General features: G+C 42.1%; 1 protein-coding gene across 1 annotated transcript; it reads right to left on the reverse strand.

The window, feature by feature from the left end:
* Positions 1 to 672: 672 nt before the first annotated feature.
* On the reverse strand, positions 673 to 21,813 carry VAMP3 (vesicle associated membrane protein 3). The gene is made up of 5 exons (XM_089502106.1): positions 21,791 to 21,813; positions 20,828 to 20,909; positions 19,825 to 19,983; positions 19,440 to 19,495; positions 673 to 832 (listed from the first exon to the last, which is right to left on the reverse strand). The coding sequence occupies exons 1-5, from the start codon at positions 21,811 to 21,813 to the stop codon at positions 673 to 675; spliced, it is 480 nt and encodes a 159-aa protein (XP_089358232.1).
* Between the last annotated feature and the right edge of the window lie 2,733 nt (positions 21,814 to 24,546).

Here is a 24,546-nt window from a genome sequence, read left to right on the forward strand (position 1 = left end):
TTTACGCGGTGCGTTTTCCACACGTGTGACATTTGTTTTTATCCTTTTCTCAAATGTGCTTTTAAACTGCGATTTGTGGTGTAAAAACAGGTCAGCAGCTCCTACCTGGAGTAAGACAAAATATTCCAAACGTATAATTAGGTGCTATAAAACACAACGAAGATTAACAAGCAAATGGCATGGTCTCCTCGGACTGTGAGAGCTCTTAGAAGATCTTTTCATAGGGTGTGGAAGGACTACACCTTCTGATGACTTCTAAAGATTACATTTACCTTTTTAAAATAAAAGGTTGTGAGACTACATGTAGCGTGTGCACCGGGCATTCCATATCACGGTTTCAACACGCAAGAACTCTGGCCGACCAACAACTTCTCCACCTTATGCCTCGATCACAGGTCCATCCTGACCCCCCCCCCACACACAAAAATATGAGTTTGGTATTAAAGAATTTTGTAGGTTTGGCCTTTCCCCCCCCCCCCCGAACAGCTTGGATGAGTTTAATTTAAAAACTTGCAAATCGGCTCACACCAAGAACATATCAGGCTGGTGAAGCTTAGTAGCTCATAAATCTGTGACCTATTTAAATAAAAACACCTTAAAGGAGAAATACCTCCACATCCAAATTCCCTCCAGCCCCCCCCCTCCCCCCCCCCAATACTGGCATCACTGAAATCAAGGATTTGGAACAAGCTCTCCCGTTAGCGGATAAATCTCTGCTTTGGTACAAGAGAGTCCCCTGAGAACCAACGCTTCTCCTGGACCAACATCAACAGAGAAGACCGACTCTTCTCCATCGAACTCTTCACAGGAGATGCGGGAAACGACGACAGCGCTGGGTTATTCATAAAATTATGCATCGTTATAATTAGACTACTCCGCATTTTAACCAAGTAACCCCCCCCACGTCCTTTCAGCTCATCAAAGCCTGCGTAACGAGTCTTCAGATGTCTACCCATCACCACCTCTGAGACGTTACATAACACAAAGGACTCTGCTCATTCACAGAACACACGGCCTTTTCAGCATTTTAAGGGAAAGTGTAATTTCTAATAATGTTCCTCATTACCGCTGCCGTGACGTTTGTGCGTATGGCGAGAAATGTGCCCCCAGACAGCCCGACGAGAACCGTAATGATTGTAATTAGGACATTATGGGGCGGCTAAAATGAATCCAAAGACATCCGGTATTCACGGCTTCTGTATTTGGCAGTCTCGGCATCAATTTTCCCGCAATTTTCCGCCCGGTGTGTAGCATTACAATCGAGTTTTCCTAATCTATATGCGGGACCGGACAGCAAATAATAAGAATAATAAAACAATGGCGTGTAACGCAGCTAAAGAAAGAATGGACAAAGAAACAGTGAAAAGTCTAGAATAATCCAAAAAGTGGAATAATGACCCAGGCGTCACCAAACGAAATAAGGTCTTTCGGGACAGTAATTGTGGAACGTAATAAATAGCCACTAAAACAGCCAATCGGACGACGTGATTTCATCCGGATACTGATTTCGGAGCGGCTCCCGTCTTACTGTACTTGGCTCGTTGCTTCGGCCACGTCGAGCATCGTCAGCCGCACCCAATGTCTGAACATACTGTACAATTGTCAGCGAGCCAACTCATACAGTACACTTTCTGCCGACACTCACATTCTAGTCCACGTGAGTCCTACACCCGGTACATAGTGCGCTCCGGCACAAGAGTCATGTTTCTTATCCGCGTGATTCAGCGTCGCTGCTTCTCTAGATTGTAAGCTTGCCAGACGAGCCCTCTTTACCTAATTGTGTTGGTTTGTCTTAGTCTGCCAGTTCTATTTTTGGAAGGTACGGAGTGTAAGAAGGGCTGCGGAGAGTGTTGGCACCATATTAAAAAATAAATAATAATGCGGCTGTTATTGTTCTTGACCATGGGATTCCCAAAATCATTGGTCACACTTAAAGTGGAATTTGCACCCTGAATACTTATACCGAATTTGGAAAACATTGGACTGGCTCAGTCTTAATTACCCAGTCAGACACTCTGACTAATGAGAATCTAGAGAGGAGCAGACTTCATTAGCATTGCCGTAAAGCATCAGCTTGGTGTGGTGTTCGGGAAAGTCATCCGAAATATCACGTTACTGACAGCAGCCTCCAAATAAAGATTGTTGGAACAAAAGGAGATAAAACTGGGTTTTTGTAAATGCCAAATGACATATTCAGTGCTGGGGGGGTTATATTACCATATTCAGTGCTGGGGGGGGGGTTATATTACCATATTCAGTGCTGGGGGGGGGGTTATACTCAACCCCAGACACCTGAAAGATTTTATACATTTTGAACATACATACTCCTGGATGCTGGGCATGGCTCCCGGTGAATTTGTGTCAAAGCTCCTTTAAATGGAACTGCGGGTTCCTCTTTTATATCCATCAGAGAGATAAACAGACATTTATATATATATATATATATATATATATATATATATATATATATATATATATATATATATATTATACACAGATATGTAGAACGCCTCGTAGAGTGTTATTACCGGACACATACCTGCCCTACCTGTACGCTGTTTATTATCACCCCTGGCTAGTTAGGTAACAGGGTTTCGAGGTTATTGTACCAGGGTTTTTTTTTTTTTGTTTACGATAAAATGTTCTACCTGTTCTCTGTTCCGAAGCACGCCTCGCCACGTGCTCCAGTACCTGCTTGGCATTTAATAACACAAGTGTGGCGAAAGAGCAGTAAACAGAGCGGGACAGAGTGTTCAGCGCCACGGGGTGTGTACGGTACGGCGTTACGCAACCCACCACCGGAACAGATAGCCGGGAAATGCCGATCTGCTGCCAGCTAACACACCGTTCTACCCGGCCAAGTCACAGGTCAGGAACGACCCGCTGTGACAGCCCCCGCGACGCGCTGTGACAGCCCCCGCGACCCGCTGTGACAGCCCCCGCGACCCGCTGTGACAGCCCCCGCGACCCGCTGTGACAGCCCCCGCGACCCGCTGTGACAGCCCCCAGCAGATAAGGGGGAGCAGCCTATTCCTACGACTCAGAAATCTATTACTAAGAATGTTAATGTATTAAAGAAATAACTTGATTCAGTTTCCTAATAAAACACAGATGGAGACCGACAGAGGACACGGCGATGGCCGCAGTCACCGTTGCGGTTGTTCTTTGGGTTTGTTCCGTATCGAAACCGCAGCAGACCAACGGACTTGTGGACCTTACACTGAGCTACAGAAAACACTACGTCCAACGGATCAGGTCACTCGCTGACGAAGCCCTCGTAGATGGCCACGAAAACCCCACCACGAGCTCGCTGTGACCAACGGCACAAAGGACTTGAGGCATCCGTACCACCCATAGACCCATCGCTCATCAACGTGCCCCGTCTCTCGGACACAACGGAGGAACCCCAATGAGCAACCTACAACAAAAGGTGGTTCTGGGTCTAGTGACTGAACGGGGCAGGAGACCAACAGGAACATCAAAGCTACAGACCACGGGATTTTAGGACCGTCCACCACATTACTGGGGGTTTAACAAGAGATTACTACTATATTTTCTTTATATAGCGCCAACAGATTCCATAGCGTGTTTTACAGTCCATACATTCAAAGGCTATGGAAAAAAAAAAAAACTAGAGTAGACAGACTAAGACAAACCGATACATTAGGTAGAGAGGGTCCGGCTCACAAGAGCTTACAATCTGGAGGGATGCTTAAGTAGAAAATTAAAATAAAAAGTGATTAAATAGATAAAGTTCAACTCATTTCCGTAGTAAGGCAAAGATGTTAGAAGATGGGATGGGCATCCTGCATTCTCTCACAGATCCAGCAGGGGGCGATAGCGAGGAGCGCTGCCGTTACCATCGGGGCAGTAAACCTGCCTGATGAGATCTACTTTATTAGGAAGAGACAAGCGCCTTGCGCTCAAAAACAATGAACGATCCAAGCACCTATAAGAAGCTGGTCAGAGAAGCGGCTGCCACCTGCCCCGAGAAGCGGCTGCCACCTGCCCCGTCCGGATGTGGCCCCCCACTGACGCGTGTACACGATAAACGCAACACATGGAATTTGGGCTTAAAAACCCGGTATGAAGAACATACAACGTGCGGCACCTTCTGCCATGTCACCAATTACAGTTTGCCAAATATATATTTCAGCAGCCGTCGAGCCTTACAGCCACGCACATCCCCTTGTCTCAAACTGATGAATTACTAGTTTGGGGTCACTCAGCTGTTTCCACGGAAACAAGGAAATTTCTAGCGGTAACATAATTGCAAAAAGGTTTCTAACGATCAATTAGCCTTTTAAACTTAAATCAGAGAACACAACTAGGAGCGATGGGAGTGATAAAGGGCCTCTATATGCCTCTGAAGATATTCCATTTAAAATCAGCAGTTTTACTTTACCGAGAGTAGTAGATAAGTGGAACAGCTTCCCAGCAGAAGTGGTAAGGGCTAATACAGTAAGGGAATTTAAGCATGCAGGAGATAGGCGTACGGCTGCTGAATCCAAGATCAGACCAACTGCCGGACTGTTCTTATCTACTAACAAATTCTACTTGGCTCAAAAATGAATGCAACTTTATTTTATTCCCCTCAAAAAAAATAAAAAAAATATCACATTAATCACTAAAGGAAAATAAGATTTTATTTTTTTCAGCTATTATTTTTGTCTATTAAGAGGTTTTATGGGTAATTTAAGTAATTTGGGGTTTTCTTGTGCTGGGTATTTATTACATGGAGAGGAGGATATCAGTGATTAGCGCCGTGTGGAAAGTGCTGATGCGGATCGCTTGCCTCGTCTGCCGTGTACAAAGCGTGTGCTCTCTGGAAAAGCATGTCCGATTCACGTGAACTGCAAAGCTAGAGAGTTACTGACTGCTGGCCAGCCAATCCGCAGCGAGAGCTGCACACGGCCATTCCCATTGGCTCTGAGCAAAGTGCCTGTATGTAACATGTGTTTGGCACCATCTGCCAGCGTGCTGGGGGCTCTAAAGACCCCGCCACGCCAAGCAGCACGACTCTATAGACTCCGGAACCTACGGAAATATTAAAAGAGCTAAACAGCTTCCACGGCGAAAAGAAACCTTACCTAGGAGCCCCAACCTCAAAGAAACCGCAAAACCATAATGCCCGCAGCTTATACTCAAAGAAACCGCAACTTATACACAAGTACCGAACACTCCGTGAGGTCAAGCCATGTAGCTACTACTATTTTAGGACGCCGTGCAAGAATAAGGCTGATGAGTTATTAAAATAGAACAGAAATGGGGAAACAGGCGACATAAGGAGGGAGAATGAAATCCTCAGCAGTCTCTTTTACAGAGAGCCCCAGCTGGGGGGTAATACACGGGCTGCGAGGCATGTTGTCATGTGTCTCCTCCATGCCGGCCACATGAGGCAGGGAGCCACTGACGTCCTCATTGATCCGCAGCGAGGAGCACACGGGCGGCACATAAGTCTCTAAAGCCGAAGCCTTATAGCCACCGGCCGGGTCTATTCACCAAAGCCACGCCAAAAACATGCCATTCACGGGGAACATGTTAAGAGGGGGGGGTAACAAGTCATTTAGTATTCTCTGCACCATTACATACACATACGTGTTCACACATACACCACACAGAACATATGATGCAGGATTTAGCATGTTTCATGTGCATAACACGCAAAACAAGAAGTAATACACAGATCATACAGATGCCACAAATATAATAATACAGGGGGTAGATTAGGGGTATTTCACACATGATTTGCCCACTGGGTGGGGTACGGGGTATATACACGGCGCACACGCTGCCCCTGGGTATTAACTTCTACAGTCACTAGGAGCAGTATAGACAAAGCGTATGAAGGAAATTGCAGGGACACCAGCAGCAGGGTATCTAGAGTAGGGCGCGGGGCAATTACTGCCCACCAATGAATGCTTTACACCGAGCGGACACCTTCTGGCTGTGTACAGCGCTGCGGAATCTGTTGAAGCTATATGATTAAGGTTATAATACTGGGGTAAGGGGGAGACGCATTTAAATTGCTTATATATAAGAGGGGTATGATTCCCACACAATTACAGGGGGTGCAGTATACACATGAGATGCCCCTGCTGGGGTAAGTGGAAGGGGAGCAGCGCAGATGATGCCCATACTGAGGAAGGCAGATACAGGGCAGTGCGGATGCCCGTTAGGGCAGTTAGAGTGGGGTACATACATCATCAGGCCAGTTAGAGGGGGGTACATATATCATCATCAGGGCAGTTAGAGGGGGTACATATATAATGATCAGGGCAGTTAGAGGGGGTACATATATAATGATGAGGGCAGTTAGAGGGGGGTACATATATCATCATCAGGGTAGGGTGAGAGGGGGTACATATATCATCATCAGGGTAGGGTGAGAGGGTAGATATCATTATCAGGGTAGGTGGGTTCTGTACCGATGGGAGTAAATACAGGTGTAGGAGGATACAAGGCAAATGAAGTCCCCATTCAAACCGGGGCAGTACATGGATACTACCGGGGTAGATCGGAGGGTGTAGGGCAGAGGAGGTGCCCACACAAGGGTACAAGTAGGTTATATGCGAGGCGCCCTTACCCGACTGCCAGGTCCCCGCGGAGTTCATGAAGCCGTTACCAGACGCGGAGAAGACAAGCTGCCGTTCGCACTCCGAATCCCGACTGACTCCCCATATTCTCAGCGGCCGCCTTGAAATTCACACACAACACACATTCACCGTGCAACGTGACAGGACCACACCCGCTGAATCCCATTGGCAGACTCTGCAAGCCCTCCGCCTTTCCATTGGTCGGGGCGGGGCTGAGATGTACTGTGAAATCCGACCATTGGTGCTGCATCCGAGAGACTCGAGCGCTATCACCTGGCTATGCACGTTACATTAAGGCCAAGATCAGGTCTTCTGGAGGGGGCGGGGTAATGGCGAAGTCACGCCCATCCCTGTTTACCCAACCTCCTCAGTTTGTTTCCATCGCAGTCAGCAGCCAGTCGCTCGCTTTCTCTCAGCATTAACCCTTCCTGCGCCAAGAAAATTCTCATTTCAGGGAGGCCGCGGACTATAATCCCCACAATGCAGTGCGCAAAAAACACCCCCTAGCCAGTATAAGCACGTTAATGCATGTGGTAGCTGCGTGCGTCTTTCACGTTTTTGTGGCGTCTGCCCCTTTGACAGCCCTGGTGGTGGTTTTTCTGAGCAGGTGATGGTTCTGGTAACTGTGGCGCTTACTGCAGCGCGGGAAGAATCTCTCCCCTTAAGCATAACATACCAAGGCGTCTTACCACAGTCTCCACAGACCAGCCAGCTATATGGGCTCTGTGTCAAAATTATGGCCTGGGCCAAGCTAGAGGTGTCCTGCAGTGTCATGAATACATCAATGCTACACTTTTCCCCTACACCTCTGGCCTGTGGTTGGTAGTAAAGGGGTAATTATTTCTAGGAATGGCGCTGCTCATGGGCACTATTTGTAGATGTTTTTCACGCGTGTGAAATGTATTTTCACTGCAGAAGCCACACTTTTTTGTAGGGGGTTGTGCTCCCACCATGAAGACGTCATGGGTCCTCTCCTTGAGGTGGGCAATAGGGGATGTGGTCCTGCTTAGGCTTTTACCTGGGAGGAAAGGAAGGGCATGCATACCCCCCTCTGGGGAGTGCGGAGAAAGGGGCTGCATATCCCCCTTTGGGGAGTGCGGAGAAAGGGGCTGCATATCCCCCTTTGGGGAGTGTGGCACCAGAAGAAGGTCTGGAGACTCTACCACCTTACGAGCACCAACTGCAGTTTCTACACAATGGAAGTGAGAAGCACAAGAAAAAAATGAATGCATCTAAAAATATACAACCTGCTTGTTAGTGGTTACAGTAGAGAAAACTAGTCTTAAGAAACATTTGTGTTTTGGAAAATATAGGTGCTCACCTTAAGAGTGAAAATGGTAGTGTTTACATGGTTAGAACACAGGCAGCCAAAGTCATTTTTTATGGCTAAGATCAGGTCAGTAGCAATGAGAAGAGGCAAAACTTGCATTTTTTATGTGATGCGTGTGTTTTGACTCTGAATTCTCCTTGAAAAACTTGGCAGGCACACAGGGCACTGATGGTCCCTCCTGTTATTCAGTGTTTTGCCCTGACTTACTGGCCAATTAATAGCCCTCCCTCTTGCTGACTGAGGTCCTGGTGATCCACCGAAACTATTTATTCCTTGATGAGTGAAAGCATAGCACCTTGGGCATTTGAAAAGAAAAAATTTGAAAAGGACCCGCTCACACGAGCAGAAAATACTCCTGATGAAGCCTTTTATGGCGAAACGCGTTGAGTGACTTTTTTGGACTTCTTTTACCATTTTTACCTGTACTAGTGCTTTTCATTTATTTATCTTATTTATTTTATTCGTCTAGTTTTTAGCTGCACCTGTCATAGATCCAGTTTATTGCAATTTTTGGAGTAAATATACGTTTTACCATATCGCTTATGTGGACAGTGGTTGTTTGACACACCACACATCCACTAATATTGATCATTGGATCCATCAAACAGAGGAGGACACGGATGCAACCAGAACATCACCAGCGACTACGGGCATCTTTACACTTGTGTTAGTGTAAGTACTTCTCTATTTGTTGCGCCTTTAGCGACATATGCAATACACACTATTGGTTCCTCTCTTGTTCCTTTCTTTGACATATATTCCATACATGGACCCTGAGGGTACCCCTGCGACGCATTGAACTACACATAAACACTGTGAGTGCATAATCTAAAATACGCAGGGCACACCAATTTCCTATACACCTGCACTATTGTTTTTTTTCTTTTTTATTGCGCGGAATACACGAGCGCCCCCTATCGAAACTTTTTGCTGAAATTCCTCAACACCCGGAGAGTGTTGTATAAGGGCTGCAGCTGTGATTCCAGACAAAAAAAGGAAAGTCATTAAGGCTAATTACTCTATTTCTTCACTACTCTATTCCTCTAACTGGTTTTCTCACTTTTTACACATAGCATTTGAAAAGAAACAAAGAAAAAAAATTACTATCTCAGGATATGAAGTCCTGTTATACTGGAAATTACCACAAGGAAACATTGACAGCAACCAAGGACACCTAGAATACAGTGTGCCCTGGAGGCACGGTACACACTCTTGGATTGAGTATATGCATTCATTCTGAAATTAGCTGTATGTTTCTAAGATCAAGGTTCTAAATCAACACTGTAACTAAATTATCTCACTGAGGATACACAACCACTTAATAGCCTGACCTATCACGTATCCCCACTCAGGAGCATCTCAGGGTTTAGCTTTCTTATGCTATTACTCAAGAAAACACTCCATTAACAAATCAGTCTGATCCTGCTACAAGTGCTGTCCAGAAACAAAATGCAAGGCAAATTTACTCAGCGTCAAGAACCCCAGAAGTATGTTTTTTCGTCGTGGGTGCGATGGGGTCTGGCTTAGTATCCCTCTAGGAACACGAGCAACGAGGCCCACTTCTGGACTCACATTTGCACTTGGGGTGGGCCTGAAGAGATCCAAGTGGGACAAAACGAAGTTGGTATTTTGCCCTTCAGGGATCTCATGGGGCCCAGCTTTTAATGAATTAATCTTAAATATTTTTGAGTGTTGTGAAAGTATGTTCTGGAAAGCACTACTATAACATCAGTTTTTTATGCCAGCTAGTGTTATGTTAGACATGTCACAACCTCTGTGTTACTTTCTTGTGTGTGCTCAGCCATTGACAATTGGACCGTTCCCTTGCCCCTTTTCATTTTTTACCATGGCGTATGGTTGGTTGTAAAAAAAAAAAAAAATGTTATGATGCCAGCTAGGGACTGGGGCCATAATCGCACATTTTTGCAGTTTTTTTTTCCCACTTGCTGAATTAGCTTATGTGGTTTTGTCAATGAAGACATTATTAAAAAGGCTCCATTCATATCTTGTTATCCATTCAGCCGGAGATGGATTGAATTAGCCTATTTACATTTCTATTATCTCAAGGGGTTCCCCAGTATCATCACGGACACTCATCTACACCTGGTTATTTATAATCTAATTATTTGACTATTTCCATAAAATTGTAGCTCAATAGAGTGCTTACCGCTTATAAGCGAGCCTGATGACGCCAAACTGGAAGGTAACAAATACTGAGAAGAGTAACTGTTACATAATGGTCAGATCTTTCCGGTCCCCAAAAACAGTGCTATTTTTTTTTTTTTTTGAGGGGATTGAAATATTAATCACAGTAATTTAGTATTGTGTATCAGAATTTTTGAATTACCGAAAAGACCATGGAACTGGGTGCCCTAAAAAGAATCAGTTTTGTTCTGGTGAGGAAGGAGTTAGGTAGTCCCCAAGCTGCCCCACTCCCTCTAATGATGTTGTTGGAAAGATTCCGCCCTCCCGTGGGCCTTCTGGCTTGGGAGGGAAGGAATGGGTCGCATATCCCTTTATAGAATTGGGCCACCGAAGAAAAGAAAATAGGGGATCTGGTGCCTGCCATGTTCCTTTAACCCCTTAAAGACAAAGGGCGGTCCCAAAACCCATTGAAAACAATGCATTTTGAGCCCATACATGTACGGGCTTTGTCATTAAGGGGTATTGGACACATTTTTGGCACTTTTTCCAGTGAAGGAAAATCTTCAAAATGGATAGGGTAAAGCACACCAGCTTTGAATTCTTCGGGTTCCGTTGCGGCGTGTATGAACTTGTCTATGCTATAAATTCTTGCCATATATGTATAACAGGTGCATTTTAACTGAGAAATGGGGGAATTGAAATGGCCTGTTTGAGATGCGTGTGTCAGACATGTAGGATGTGCGTATGAGAAAGGGGCAGGTGGAATGACTCACATCCATTTACAACAGGCATTCTATAGTCCCCGCTCCTGTAAAGTGTGACAATGAAATAAACAACTTCATTGTGTTCGCATGTAAAATATCGCTCATTATGTAAGATTAGTACGTTCAAAATTAATAATTGCCCAGTGATGCTCATTTATCCAGGTCATGAATATCCAGCCATTGATGAGTCTAAATAAATGGGAAAAGGCATCAGTCCTTAACTGACTCCAGCACTGAAAACCATCTCTCAATTGTACTATTGTTATTACTTTGGCTAATATTGCAGTTGCTGATAATAATCACCCATTTTTGAGTTATCCGCTATCCTTGTTTGCTTTTATATCACATAAGACTTCCGTATTACAGACTGTTTGAATCAGAACCAAGAGTTTAACGCAAGAGGTTCATTAGTAACTGCACCAGGAAAATTTAAAGAAAATATAATTTCATCTGATTTAATTACATTTATAACTTTTTTGCAATTTAAAAAAAAAAAAAATTAAATGCTTTTAGGAGCCATAGCTATGTTTTTTGTCACTGTTCAAATGTCTACAATATGCACGTGCTGGCATAAATGAATGCTCATGTTCATCGGGGCACGCGGTCTCATGGATATACGCAATGTGAGAAGCCGAAAAAAATATTTTTCTTGAGAATAGCTTGGCAATATTGAAAATAAACATATTCTCTACCTTGGGAATTGGGAATTTTTACACGGGCCGAGTCAGCACACAAACCAAAATTAACACAATGGGATTTAGCAGGTCACCTGCGGCTTTTACGCGGTTCAACACTGATCTTTTCCCACCGCTGTTCTGACGTGACCCTTCATTTTCTGTATTTGAACACATTAATATGCACACGATGGACTCCTTTTTAATAAACTCCAAGTTAGATTAAGCGAGGTGATAAAAAAAAGGAAAAGTTGACACCAAATGCTGCGATAGGTTAAATACTAGGAAAGGGAAGCAGACGCAAATCCTGTTAATGCTATTGCACTCCTGCATATGTGCAAAAAAATTTCAAGGCTTGACATTTACCGGACCCTAAACTCCATTAATATTCAGAGATTACAGCAGCTGTCATCAAATAATTACCTGGGCGACCTCAATAAGCCAGGGTCGGAGGGAAGCTGAAATTTTGTCTCTTTTTATTCATTAAACATTGGTCTGGGTTAATGTAATGTTCCATAGTTTGCTATATGACGCATTTATTTCCTTTAAACGCGGACCCCGAGTGTATTTGCCACTTTCGCACCTGGCTTTGGAAATAATATTATGCCCTTTGCATAACATTATTCCTAGCAATTTGCTAGAAAAGTTATTTTTAAACCTATATTGAACTGTTAGCTGCATGACTAGAAGCGGCATAAACAGTATTTCTCACCAATAACCAGGAAACCCAACGTACTTCTGGGGTGGTTGGTTTTCCTGTCCAGAGATAGTTACATTATAGATACATAAAATATTAACTACGTATACAAATGAAGAATTAAATGAATTTAAAACCTAATTTTAAACACACCCCCAAGACCTGAAACACGAAACATCTACTGATGTTGACACAATACAGTCCTACTGAGCAGATACCTCAACATCCGCAGAATGCATACATGTGTATCTCCCAATCAGAATAATTACATTAGCAAATAAAAATTATACATGTTCTAGATTTGTTTCCCAACCAAATGACATGAATGCATTCTATCCCCAGGCATGATTAACCTATTCCGTACCTTAGCCCATGTTGAGGTCAAGCCACATTCAACCAAAAATAGACACGGTGAATGGCTCGACAACCAAAGGAGACAAAAAGGGGGAGAAGCGCGGTGGTAGCTCCTATTGGTCTTACATCACCCAGTTTATGCTTTTGCCCCACATACATTTTTTTTTAAAAAATGTATTAGTAGTCTTTGGGGTTTGTTCACCAAAGCAGCAGGAGGGTTTGCTGGAGAGATGTGGTTCAAGTTCCCTCAGTTACTTTAGCATTCATTACGAAGGGCCATCACTGACAAGGGTCTTCAGGAAGGGTCAGTTGGACCCGCATAAGGCATAGTTCAAGAAATCTTGCTGGGGAAATCCTACTGATTTAGGTATGCATTATACAGGGCAGGACAAGGTTTTCCTTCACCAGATGCTAACTCAGTTGGACCATAAAACTGTATAGAGAAGTCAGCTGGAGCTGAAGTACTCTCCTATCAACTCTACCTTTGTGTTTATGAAAATCTCTTCTCTAGAAAGATCACACCTCAGTTAAATTCTGTAGAAGATATGAAACACGTTCCTACCATTACAGAAAATTAGTAATTAATTAACATATGTATTATAAACTGATAAAAATTTACTTGGACGAGTCAGCTTTTGGTCGAGTTGGGCTCAAGCCCATTCCTGGCTCGATTCTGACTAGCAAAAGGTGACATTCAAGCCGGAGCCGAGATTGCCGAAATCCCTCCTGTCGTTATCAACTATTAAAAGCAGTCCAGATATTCAAAGAATATAAATATAACAACTGTTTTTTTATTCCATTCACAATGCAGCAAAAAAAGAGAAATATCCGCTCCTTATTCTGCATTATCAAAAATACGGTGAATATTAACATTTTCGTTTTTCAATTATCCTGCATCGCAGCCCTCAAGAAATTCCGAATTTTGGAAACCAAAACTGTTTAGAAATGGGGCATAGCTTGTTTGAAAAGCCAACACACTGTAATCCATGCAATTAGCCTATAATACCTGAGGACAGATTGCTACAGGGAACTCGTTGCATTAATACGGGAAAAGAATGTTCCGATTTCAAACTGGATCTGTTTTGGAACAGGACAGAAGTGGATTTCTTCAGCAGGCCACGTGCTTTATTACTCAGGGTGGCAAGCGAAAGAAACAATGGGAGAAAATTGTTTATTATGTAAGAATGTGGATGAGTCATCTACACTCTCTGCTGTCTAAGAAGGAACACTTTTTGGCATCAGGTACTTGTATACAGAATGCAACTGTCCTAGCTTATTGTAAAAAAAATAATCATATATATAACATGTTTATCTTGCATATGCCAGTTCATTATTACGGACTTCGGGGGTATTTTCATCTATCCAAAAAAACATTTACAAACAAAAAATGTGACAGTCGCTTCAAAAGCGCAAGGCTTGAAAAACACCCACCAAAGGAGCCCACCCGTAGAAGCCATACCTGTCCTACGTGGGAATCAGAATTTGAAGCTAATACATTTACACTATGTGACCAAAAGTATGAGGACGCTTTACCACCACACTTATACGAGCTTGATGGACTTCTCATTCCACAACCATAGGCATTAATATGGGCTTGGTCCCATTTTTGCAGGTATAACAGCCTACACTCTTCTGGGAAGGCTTTCCACGAGATGTTGTGTGGGGATTGTTGCATCCAGACGAGCATTTGTGAGGTCAGGCACTGATGTTGGATGAGATGCCCTGGCTCGCAATTGGTGATCCAATTCATGCTAAAAAGGTGTTCATTACTCTTTACTGGCACCAAGGGTCCCAAACCCTGAAAAACAGCGCCAGACCATATGCCTCCCCCACCAAACTCTACAGTAGGCACTACGCATTCCGTTGCTCCAGAATCCAGCGTTGGTGGCTTTACACCACCCCAGTCCTGATTGGCATCATGGGCAAGCTTCCAACTATAGCAGGGGGTCCACATAATTTATCAAAGTGCATCAAGGTATCTGCAGTTAAACAATTGCTATGAAGGTGATGGTTGATAGCCAGCTGGCGCTATATAAATAAATGTAATGTAACGGGTGAGGATTCAGACGGAACTAAATAGAAAAGTAAATAATCATGCTGTTTGCAGCAAAACGTGGAAAACTACCGAAGATTTAGTTATGGAAGGAGAACATATTTCATCCAAAACAAGGTTTCTGCAGTTACGGAAAGGTAATAAGTCGAGGCGTAAGTCTTACAGCAGCCCATCCAGATGAATGAATGGAGGTGGATGTAGTGAATGAAGAGGTTGGGTATGCTCTTGTATTGTAGACTGCTTTTTCTTTTACAATCAATGGCTCCTAGGGATTCATTATTTCCCACCAAACCAGGCCATGCTTTAACAGAACACATTTGTGACTCAGGCAATTTGACAGTTCCACCTGTGTTCATGTGTAAATGTATCATAAAACCACACACTTTGCATGGGGGCAGAAGATGAAGCCTATTTAAGTGTCAGAGAAAACCAACAATAACTTCCATCAGAACAGATAATTCTATAAAAACTAGAGATCAATACGTGATCACATTTAGAGAAGCAGCCCGTCTTAAAACACAGCTACTTTAAAACAGATGCCAAATTAGCAACATTGCGCACTGCAGCCCATGTGACATCATCAGTGACTTCATCTTAATTGCTTCCTGGATTCTCCCGCTCTATACTCTATTTAACACTTTCAGTGAAAGAAAACGAGACAATGCTATTTTAGATTATGCCGAAAGCCACTATTTGTGTTAATCTGTTGTTAAAGGCCCCGTTAAACCCCAGGCTTGGAAGAGATACGTCCCCAAGGTGTGTTAAAGCATGCATGTGTGGGATAAATCCAATCAGAGGATCCAATGCCAAAAACGGTTTTTGAATGACATGGACTGAGGTTCTTGTTGGCGAGTGGGGGGGATAAATAAAAAAAAATCCCATTCCTCAAGAAAATTTACACAAACTACGTTACAGTGACATAAAACACTGGCCACATTTATCGACTTGCTTACCCGTCACTGTTCAGGTGCCCATAATACCCCGTTAGATCCTTACTGGTGTCGATCAGATAGCATGTTCAGGCCAGTATCGTGCATTGTCTTTTCATAATGAACCGCCTCCATCCTGAATGGGTAATAGCTTCTATAAAGTTTTATTTCCCCCCTTTTAAAGATGGCGCTGGAATAATTGAAATCATCTAGCTGATGATTTTTTGGGAAGGTTAGGAATAAAAAAAGCTACAATTATTTCACGGAAAATACAAATGGCTGAGCAGCTTAGAACAAGAAGAATAAAAAGCCCAAACAATGTAAACAGCAGAAATATTTTATTACGTTACAATATAGTGTTTGTACACAACTGTTTACAAAACCCACCTTGGTTTATAAACACAGGTTTACCAAAAAGAGCAAAAATTATTTCATGTGTGTAGAAAGCATTATAAAACCAGCCGTGAAAGGGTCAGAAACCTTTTTTTAATGTCAAGAGGGAAAGGCAATGAAGCGCTCATCTCTCCGGTACGCAAAAGGTTAAATATTTCAGTATTCCCAGCAAGGCTGATAAGCTTATAAAACGCATATAAAGTTCAGCATGTTATCCATACGTTGCCTGAACATCAAACCAATTCCTGGAATTCACGATGGGTCTGAAAAGCAAGATTTGTGATAAAATGCTCCTTGCACCCAGGCGTACGATCGGAAACGGTAACCCTTTCATTGCCTAAGAGATGAGAAACGCATAGGAAGCAAGGGCTGCCCAGCTCACAGGCAAGTAAGGGGTTAAAATGTTTATATTCGTTTCCGATGAACCTGCATTACTATTTACATTTAATAACGTGCATCTCCAGTGTTCGCTGGTTTACAGCTGCGGCGAGATGCCCGGGTTTATTCTATTTCACACACAAAAAATGTCTGAAAGGCACTTTCGGCAGCAATATCGATTTGGTAAATATATGACATCACAAAACCACTAAATTAATGAATATTAATACAATATTTTACAATTCATTTTTTGCTGTCTAGCAAGTTATCTTTGGAAGGTTACATCGATTATAGAAAAGAAAACTAATTCAATAACAAGTGAATACTACATAAACAGCAACATGGAGCTATTTCATGTAACAGTTTTATCTTTTCCCATTTTTTGGATGTGGGGAGGTATAATAAAAGCAGAAAGAGTATACCTCTATGAACACAAGCTTTCGGTGCACCAATTTGAACCTAGCTTTGGCGTAGGGAGATTAGGAAGTGTCATCTGGGTATCAGAAACACATTCCATAATGACATGTAGATTAACCTGTTCATTCCATAATGACATGAACATTAACCTGTACCAGATCAGGCATGGAAGGGTACTTAGGGGGCGGCTAAAATAATTAAAGCTACTGATTTTTAAACACTCACTAAAGTGTTGGCGTCCCTTTAACTTATTCAGCGGCATGTAAAAGGACCGATATAAACCTAATCATTAATGTACAGAATATACAAGCTGCCCATGTGGCATGTTCATTTATTACAGATAATGTGCATTATGGGGTGTTAAAAAGAAAAACGACCTATAGGCGACCTTGTGGGCTCCACTAGATTAATGCCATATAAATAATAGAAATTAAAAAGTCTATAATATTGGTTCACAAGGGGTATCATAGACTAGGACAATTCAGGCTTTATAGACCACTTTATACCCATCTTAAAGAGGCACATAAGTCTTTTTAATTACCCCGGCACAACAGTGCCCCCATAGGGCCAAACCTGTATACATTAGGGGAAAATGCTAGCTACCGTCCCTTTAATTTACATTTCCATCTGTTTTATTGCTCTGCATTGCCCTTTTTTATGCATTGGGGGGTTAGAGTTTCTATTTTAACTACAATTCTAAGATCTGAATCTGTGAATATTGGAGAAGAGAAGAAATCCCAATGAACCGGAATGAAACCCGAGAACAGATGGAGGGACTGCAATTGGAAATGGAAAATTGTATCGAGAAACTGTTTAATAATAATTAAATCAATTACATTATGCACACAGACAAAAGGCTAAACGGTATATATTGTTACTGAGAAAGTCGCTAAGTGTTTCTGTTAATGAAACCCTGACTTATTTTGGTATAAATGAAATAAAGCAATTTGTATTTTGTGGCATAGTTTACATGGTTCTTTAGCCACCTCTGACTTCTCAGTTTTATCTCTGTGGTTTCTAATACCAAAGGCCAAGGTGTGACCGTGTACAGCATACTGGGTCACTTGGAAAATTCCCAGTGTTAAGGCACAAGTCACGTTAGTCTGACCGGTCGAGTCTAAGGATATTCTGATAAAGGCATTGAGGTGAGCTGATCAGAACGCTTTTGATCCCTTCATCATTATTACTGCAGTGGACCAAGCCACACCAACCCGCGGTCACATTAAAAAGCAGGAAAGCTACATATTCCATATTTTTACCTCTGCCAGAAGCCATTCTGCAGTTTAAAGGTCTAAAGCCAAGGCTGCGGGTCTGGTGGCTTAGTGAATAAGGCACATTATTTGCTGCACTGACTGCTTGAGGACGCAAGGGAACATTAATCTGACCCCAACCCGATACACGTTCAATCTTCTAATTCAGGACAATATTCACAATATGATATACTCCCTTGTCCTTTGGCAACCTGGAAGTTGTATTCAAGGATAAATCTCTCTTTTTTTTTTGGTTTTGCGTTATACAATTCAGAAAATAATTACCCTTCAGATGCATTTAGCTCATTAAAATGTACATTGGAAGCTGTGGAGGACAGAAGCAAAGGCTGGAACGAAAGTATCACGCGCTCCGCTCCTTTAAGGCACAGTGCATGGCGCTGCCGGTGCTCTCGCTAGCATTTAAAATACGGAGTGTTCTGTTTTTCAGTAAAAGGCACTTAACTCTAAATGAAACAAACATTAATTCTGAACTTTAAAAAAAAAAAAAAAAATCAGTTGGCTATACCAGAATATATACCCTTTAATACAGCAGATTTGATATAGAGAACTGTGGACTGTGGACTAGGCACGCTTTCAGTCGGGATTTGCGAGTCCTCAAGCATTCACGAAACACTCGCCACTGGAAAAAAAGGCAATAAAGTGACAGTTAGGCTGGGGAGAGTTTAAAAAATTAATCAAGTTTAAATTGTTTTGTTCAAATATTTGATTTTTATTATTTGAATAAAAACACTTTAAAAAAACCCGAAATAATTTATTTAAAGTAAAAAATTAAAACGAAAACTACTTGCTAGCACAGCTGTGTTAAGTGTTTAACCCTCGACAAGCCTAGTGATTAGATCACTTGGTGGGTTATATTAACATACAGAGATAATTGAAAGGGAGCCTGAGGGAACCGATGATGCCAATGTTTACAAAAAAAAAAAATTTGTTTTGGTTGAAGAAAAAAAATATAAAAAAAAAAAAAAAAGACAAAGCTGCATCTCCTAGATGTCTAAGCTCTCCCCACAAACCGAGTTGTGACTCTACTCAGGGGCTCATCTTTCAGCGTCTGAGTTGCCGCAGCTTTCGTGGGTATTGGTTTTTTAAAGCATCTCTTTCACTTTCTGGAAACACTTTGGGGTCTGAGGAATCAAGTGACCCTGTAGAGGCCATTCGGGAGGATACATACAAGCCCCCCTCCCCGGATTATTCTTATGAACAAAGTGTAATCGGAATCAATTCATAGAAGCAGATTTGTAGTAGCTGTGGCTGGAATATTTATCCACCTAGAACGTAAGTTCCTGCGGGAACAGGGCCCTCCATTCCTCTTGTATCTGTATGTCAATTGCTTGTCATTTTGTACTTGTCGTTATCTGTAAAAATTGTGCCTTGTACAGCGCTGCGGAATCTGTTAGCGCTTTATAAATAAAGTATGATAATAAATAATATCAGAGAATACTCACCAATAATGATGATGATTATTATCACAATAACAGCTATGAGTATTGCCCACATCTACGTGAAAAGAAAGGCGTTATTAAGAGATGCAGACTTTCTACATAAATCAGACTAGGCGATGATGGGGGCTGGAAATAAATACACACACATTATATATATATTTTTATTTCAAGTACAAGGCGCTGGTTAATTGAACTCAAGCGCAGTAGCTGCAAAAAGGATTAAATGCATAGGATTAAATGCCAAAAGTAAGCAAAATATGTTGGACCCTGGGAGTAATTTTCAATTTGCAAGCAAGCAAGCAAACTGAGAAGAGGAGATAGGATCCCCCGTCCTCATTATTAAAACACATTCCATCCCATCGCACCCCTGTAATTCACCCTTACCTTGCAGTTCTTCCACCAGTATTTCCGCTTCAGCTTAGCCGCGCTGGTCTCAAACTGAGAGGCACCGGCTTGGAGGGCGTCTGCTCGGTCATCCAGCTCAGACAGCTTCTGATCTCTCTCCAGGACCTTATCCACATTCACTCTCATGATATCAACCACCTGGCAATTGGTAATAAAACAAAAAATGTAAAAAAAAAAAAATAAAAAATGATATTTCAAACATTAACATCACAACAACCACTCAAAACAACCGAGAATCCCATACCTGCCTTTGGCTTTCATCATGTCTTAATTAAACTTTTTGCTCCAAATCTACCAAAGTATCGATCTGTCTACCCTCATAACGCAATAAAAGGATTTTCTGCCCACTCTTTTTTTTAACCCTTAAAAGGCTTCCTTACAGAAGACAGCAGGAGAGGAAATGTATATAGAAATAAGGTAGATAATAGGTAGCCATATTATAAAAATAGGGAATCTGAAATCGATAGGATCAGCCCCATCACACAGCAGGCGTGACGTTTGTGGGACAGTCTCCAGGAAACTAGTAATTTAAGCTACGGGACACGGAAGTTCATTTAGAAAACAAGGACCAAAAATCATTTAATTCAGAAAAAAGAAGTGAATAATAATAGGAATTCTGAGTTACTGGACAAAAGGAGGGCCAGAAATAGAACTGCGCCGGAAACCAATTCACCGCATGAATTTCATGACAAAACCTTCGGCTTGACATTATCTGGGATAAACGGCGTGTTTGTTCAGAAGTAGGTCTACGAGCGTGGCTGAGCGCTAGCGGGGCGATAATGCTACAAGCCTTTCGACGCGGCATTTGAAAGCCACGTACCTTTTAAATCAAACCAATTAACCCTTTAAGCTGTCTTAAATATTTTAAAGTCTCATTCATGTGCTCGAATCTATTCCGTGTAGTTATAAAGGGAAGAGTCGGGTGCCCGGAACAAGTTTCCTTAACGCTATAGGTTAGCGGAAAAGGCTTAAACAGACCGACCTCATCGACTTGCGCCTGCGTCTGTTGTAGACGCCGGTTACTTGAGGAGGCATCACCTCCGGCAGCGGGTTCAGCAGACGACCTGAAGAACCAAGAAAATTCGTTAAAGAGGATCAAACACCATGCATGCGGCAAAGGAACATCAAAGATAAACATTGTTACCATTCATATATCTCTATATCTATACCATAAGTGTTAGCGAAGGTCAATGTGTCCTAGTGGGGTTTATTCACTAAGAGTTGCGGTTTTAACTCCAACTTTACTTTTCATGATGAAACTCTAACACCGGCAGGTTTCTCCATCAAGGACCGAGCTGGCCCTGTATAATGTACAATTTAACATGCCCGATTTTGAAGAAATCTTGACGATTTATCTACGCATTAAACAGGGCAAGCCAAGCGCTACACGCAGGAGAAGCTCACCAAGGTCAGCCTTTCATATTGTATAGTGGGGGGAAAAAGGTGAAACAACTCTCCTGTTAACGCTCCATTTAGTGAATATACCCAAATGATCCCCAAGACATTGATGGCGTTGATCGCTTGCTTCCCGTCGTTGAATTGATTACATAAATGTCGTTAAGATGCGCGGAGAGTCTTGGTAGATGTTTCAGCATAATTTAAAAAAAAAAAAATAAAAAAAAAAAAAAAAAAAAATCACCCCGAAGTATTTTGAGAGTTTCAGCAGCATGAATTTCAACTATAAAACTAATATCAAATACAAAGGCATTAAAGAAAATAAAAAGTTTAATTGTAAAAGCATTAATTGGGGTCATGTATGAAAAGTCATTTTTGTGTAATATTTGAAAAGTAATCACCATAGAAACCTACAGAATGTGCCTGCTGACGGGACCCTTCCATTGGTCGCTGTGATATATAGACCACTTCATAAACTTTGCACTAGAACCCGACACAAACCCCACGAGACCCCTATATCCCGATATATACATCGGAAGGAGAGTCCTACGGCTCCAGCTCTCGTTTGGGCATTGCCCTCGCCGGCGTGTGTTCAGACACACCTAATACGGGCAGGATTTAGGGAAAACACCTGTGTACAGTACAGACTATTCCCAGCCGCGGACACTTACATAACGCGGGAGGGTTACCGTATAACACATTTCTAAAGGAAGACGTTTGTTTGCACAATAAGGAGCTCAAAAACAAACCGTTCCCCATTAAAATGCAATAATGTTCCTTTATGCAAAACTCGTTCCGGCAAGAAAGAGCGAATCACACAGCAAAGGTTCAAATCCACGCAGAATCCTAACCGCACACACACTATAGATATATGATGTGTAATATATATATATATATATATATATATATATATATATATATCCTGATGAAAGTCTAATAAATAGACTGAAACGTTGATTAGAAAACTGCAGTTTCTGGAGTGATTATTTAAAGAAGTCCCTGGAGTGCCGGTAACTATTTTTGGATGTTATATATATATATATATATATACATACCACATACACACAATATATTACATATAAATATATGCACACACACATTTCCAAACACAGAGCGCCTCTCAATCTTATGTAGAGCAGCCCGTGTGTTCTGGTGACCGGATGGTTACTTTATTCAGGGACGTAATAAAAGAATACAGTATACAGGGCAGTGTTGATTAAATTTAGTCCTTCAGTATAACTTGTTAGGAAGGGGTTCTAACGTTAAGGCAACTCCACTGTCTTCGGGTTCCTCAATTTCTTCTTTCATCAGCTTGTTTAAGCACAAAAGCCCAAAGCATTGTAAGCTGATTTTTGTTCCTATCAGTACTGACTCCACATGCAGCCAATCAGCATCATGAAACTTGATATCATGGAGGAAGCATTCTGCTGCAGCATTCAAGCTGCAGCCTTTCTGTAAGCATTCTCTTTTTTACAGATTAAATAAAAACATATGAAAGTAGTTGTAGAGTTGTACACTTTTATTTTTTAACTTATAGGAAAGAAAGAACACACAGGACTTACAGATGCAGCCCTAATGCACACAGCCCCTCCATTGTCTGCATCTAATGCCAGTTTTAGGGGCTTGAAGCAGCCCCCGGCAGGAACGCACTCCCATCTAAATGAACGGTAATCGGGAGATGCATTCTGCATAACGCAAAGAAAGAGGGGGGTTCTGATGAGTCCCTCTATGCATAGGGCAATAAATGTTACGTCATGGCATATCATATGCATTAAAGTGCCTATAATGGCCGGGGCGTCTTTCTAAATAAGTGTTTTGGGTGAGTTTTGAGCATTAAGTGATAACATTATTATTTACATGCGAGATTGTTCTTACAAGACTCATGAGTAGTTGTTGAGGTGCGGTCCCATCTCGTTACATTAGACATTGTCACCGTTGCGGATCAGTCTTCTGGGGGATATCTATATGCGGGACAGCACATTACCAGATATTTGAATAAGGAGATCCGAGCCAAGTTACGTTTTCCCGAGCCGCGGCCGTAGCTTGTTCCAACTCACACATTTTGTATCAAAACATACAGAAAAAACCCTACACACGCTTGTAAAAGCTTTTATGGGCCGCGGTAGGAAAACAAGCGAACGCCACAAAGTCCTCACCAAATCTCTTTGGATCCTGGAAGGAGTATCTGGCGGCGGGTTACGCAATAGCCGAGCGCATACAGTTTAAAATGTTCTTAACCTCTGAAACAAAGCCAAGTACAGTTCAGCTCGTACAATATGTAAATGTTACAGTCCATCGCGAGGTCTGCGGCATCCACGTGCCGCTCCCGATAAGATCGTACAAAGTCGAATTCTTAAAGCAATAGAAGGAAAGAATTGGATTCAGTTTTTTGTCTTTTTTTAACGTCAGGACACTTTTTTTTTTTTAGAAAAACAAATAAGTTAGTTTAAAAAAAGGTAACATACAATTTGACAGCAGATCAGACCCATTCGGACCATTTTTCCTCCCCGATGTAAAGACTAAGTCCTTAATCAGTCCTTTGATGGCCACTTCTGCCAGAATGTCGTTTCAAGTATCTACCACACTGAGTAAACTAAAAATTCCTTGTGTTACATCTAAGAAGTCAAGCTGGTCCGCCTCGGGGCTGTAGGGTTTCTCTCCTATCTTCACCCGGGTAGCGGACCGGCTTGTCTAGCAGGACACTACATCAATGGGGAGCTGCGGAGCATCCTTCAACCCAGCCGCTAAGGGAGAAGTTACCAAACGCTTAGCTTCCAAAGCCTGAATATCATTATTCATAGTCTTATATAGCACCATCATAGCAGCAGTGCTGTACAATGGGAATACATGCCGGCGCCAGACACTGCCGACGGCCACCAACAGGCAAGTGAATTGGACAATGTCCCTTCTAAATAACAGGATTACCTAAACCTAGCATTCTAAATGGCATTATAAATGGAAAATATTTTGCTTGAATGAATCTGTTATCTACCAGCTCTCTATAAATAAAATGGAATGTAACTGAGTGTTAAACAGTTAAAATAGATACATATGCAATCGTCTAATAAAATGACATCATGTGCTGCCTCCTGAGATTAGAGCTGAACTATTTAGTCCGCAGTCCTGTTTCCTCATCCTTACATTATGCCATTATTTGATGTTGCAGTCATTAGGGCTATGATCGTGGGAAATTAAGGACACTTTTACATCAAACGCCCTGGCTATACCATTGGTGGAGACCACTATGATGTCAGAGCGGAGACCCAAGCATAGAAAATTTGAAGAAAATAACATTGGTTTTTATTG

Source organism: Sceloporus occidentalis, unplaced genomic scaffold (genome assembly GCF_023333645.1).
Source record: "Sceloporus occidentalis isolate IW3139 unplaced genomic scaffold, rSceOcc1.0.p SCAF_193, whole genome shotgun sequence".
NCBI lineage: Eukaryota > Metazoa > Chordata > Lepidosauria > Squamata > Phrynosomatidae > Sceloporus > Sceloporus occidentalis.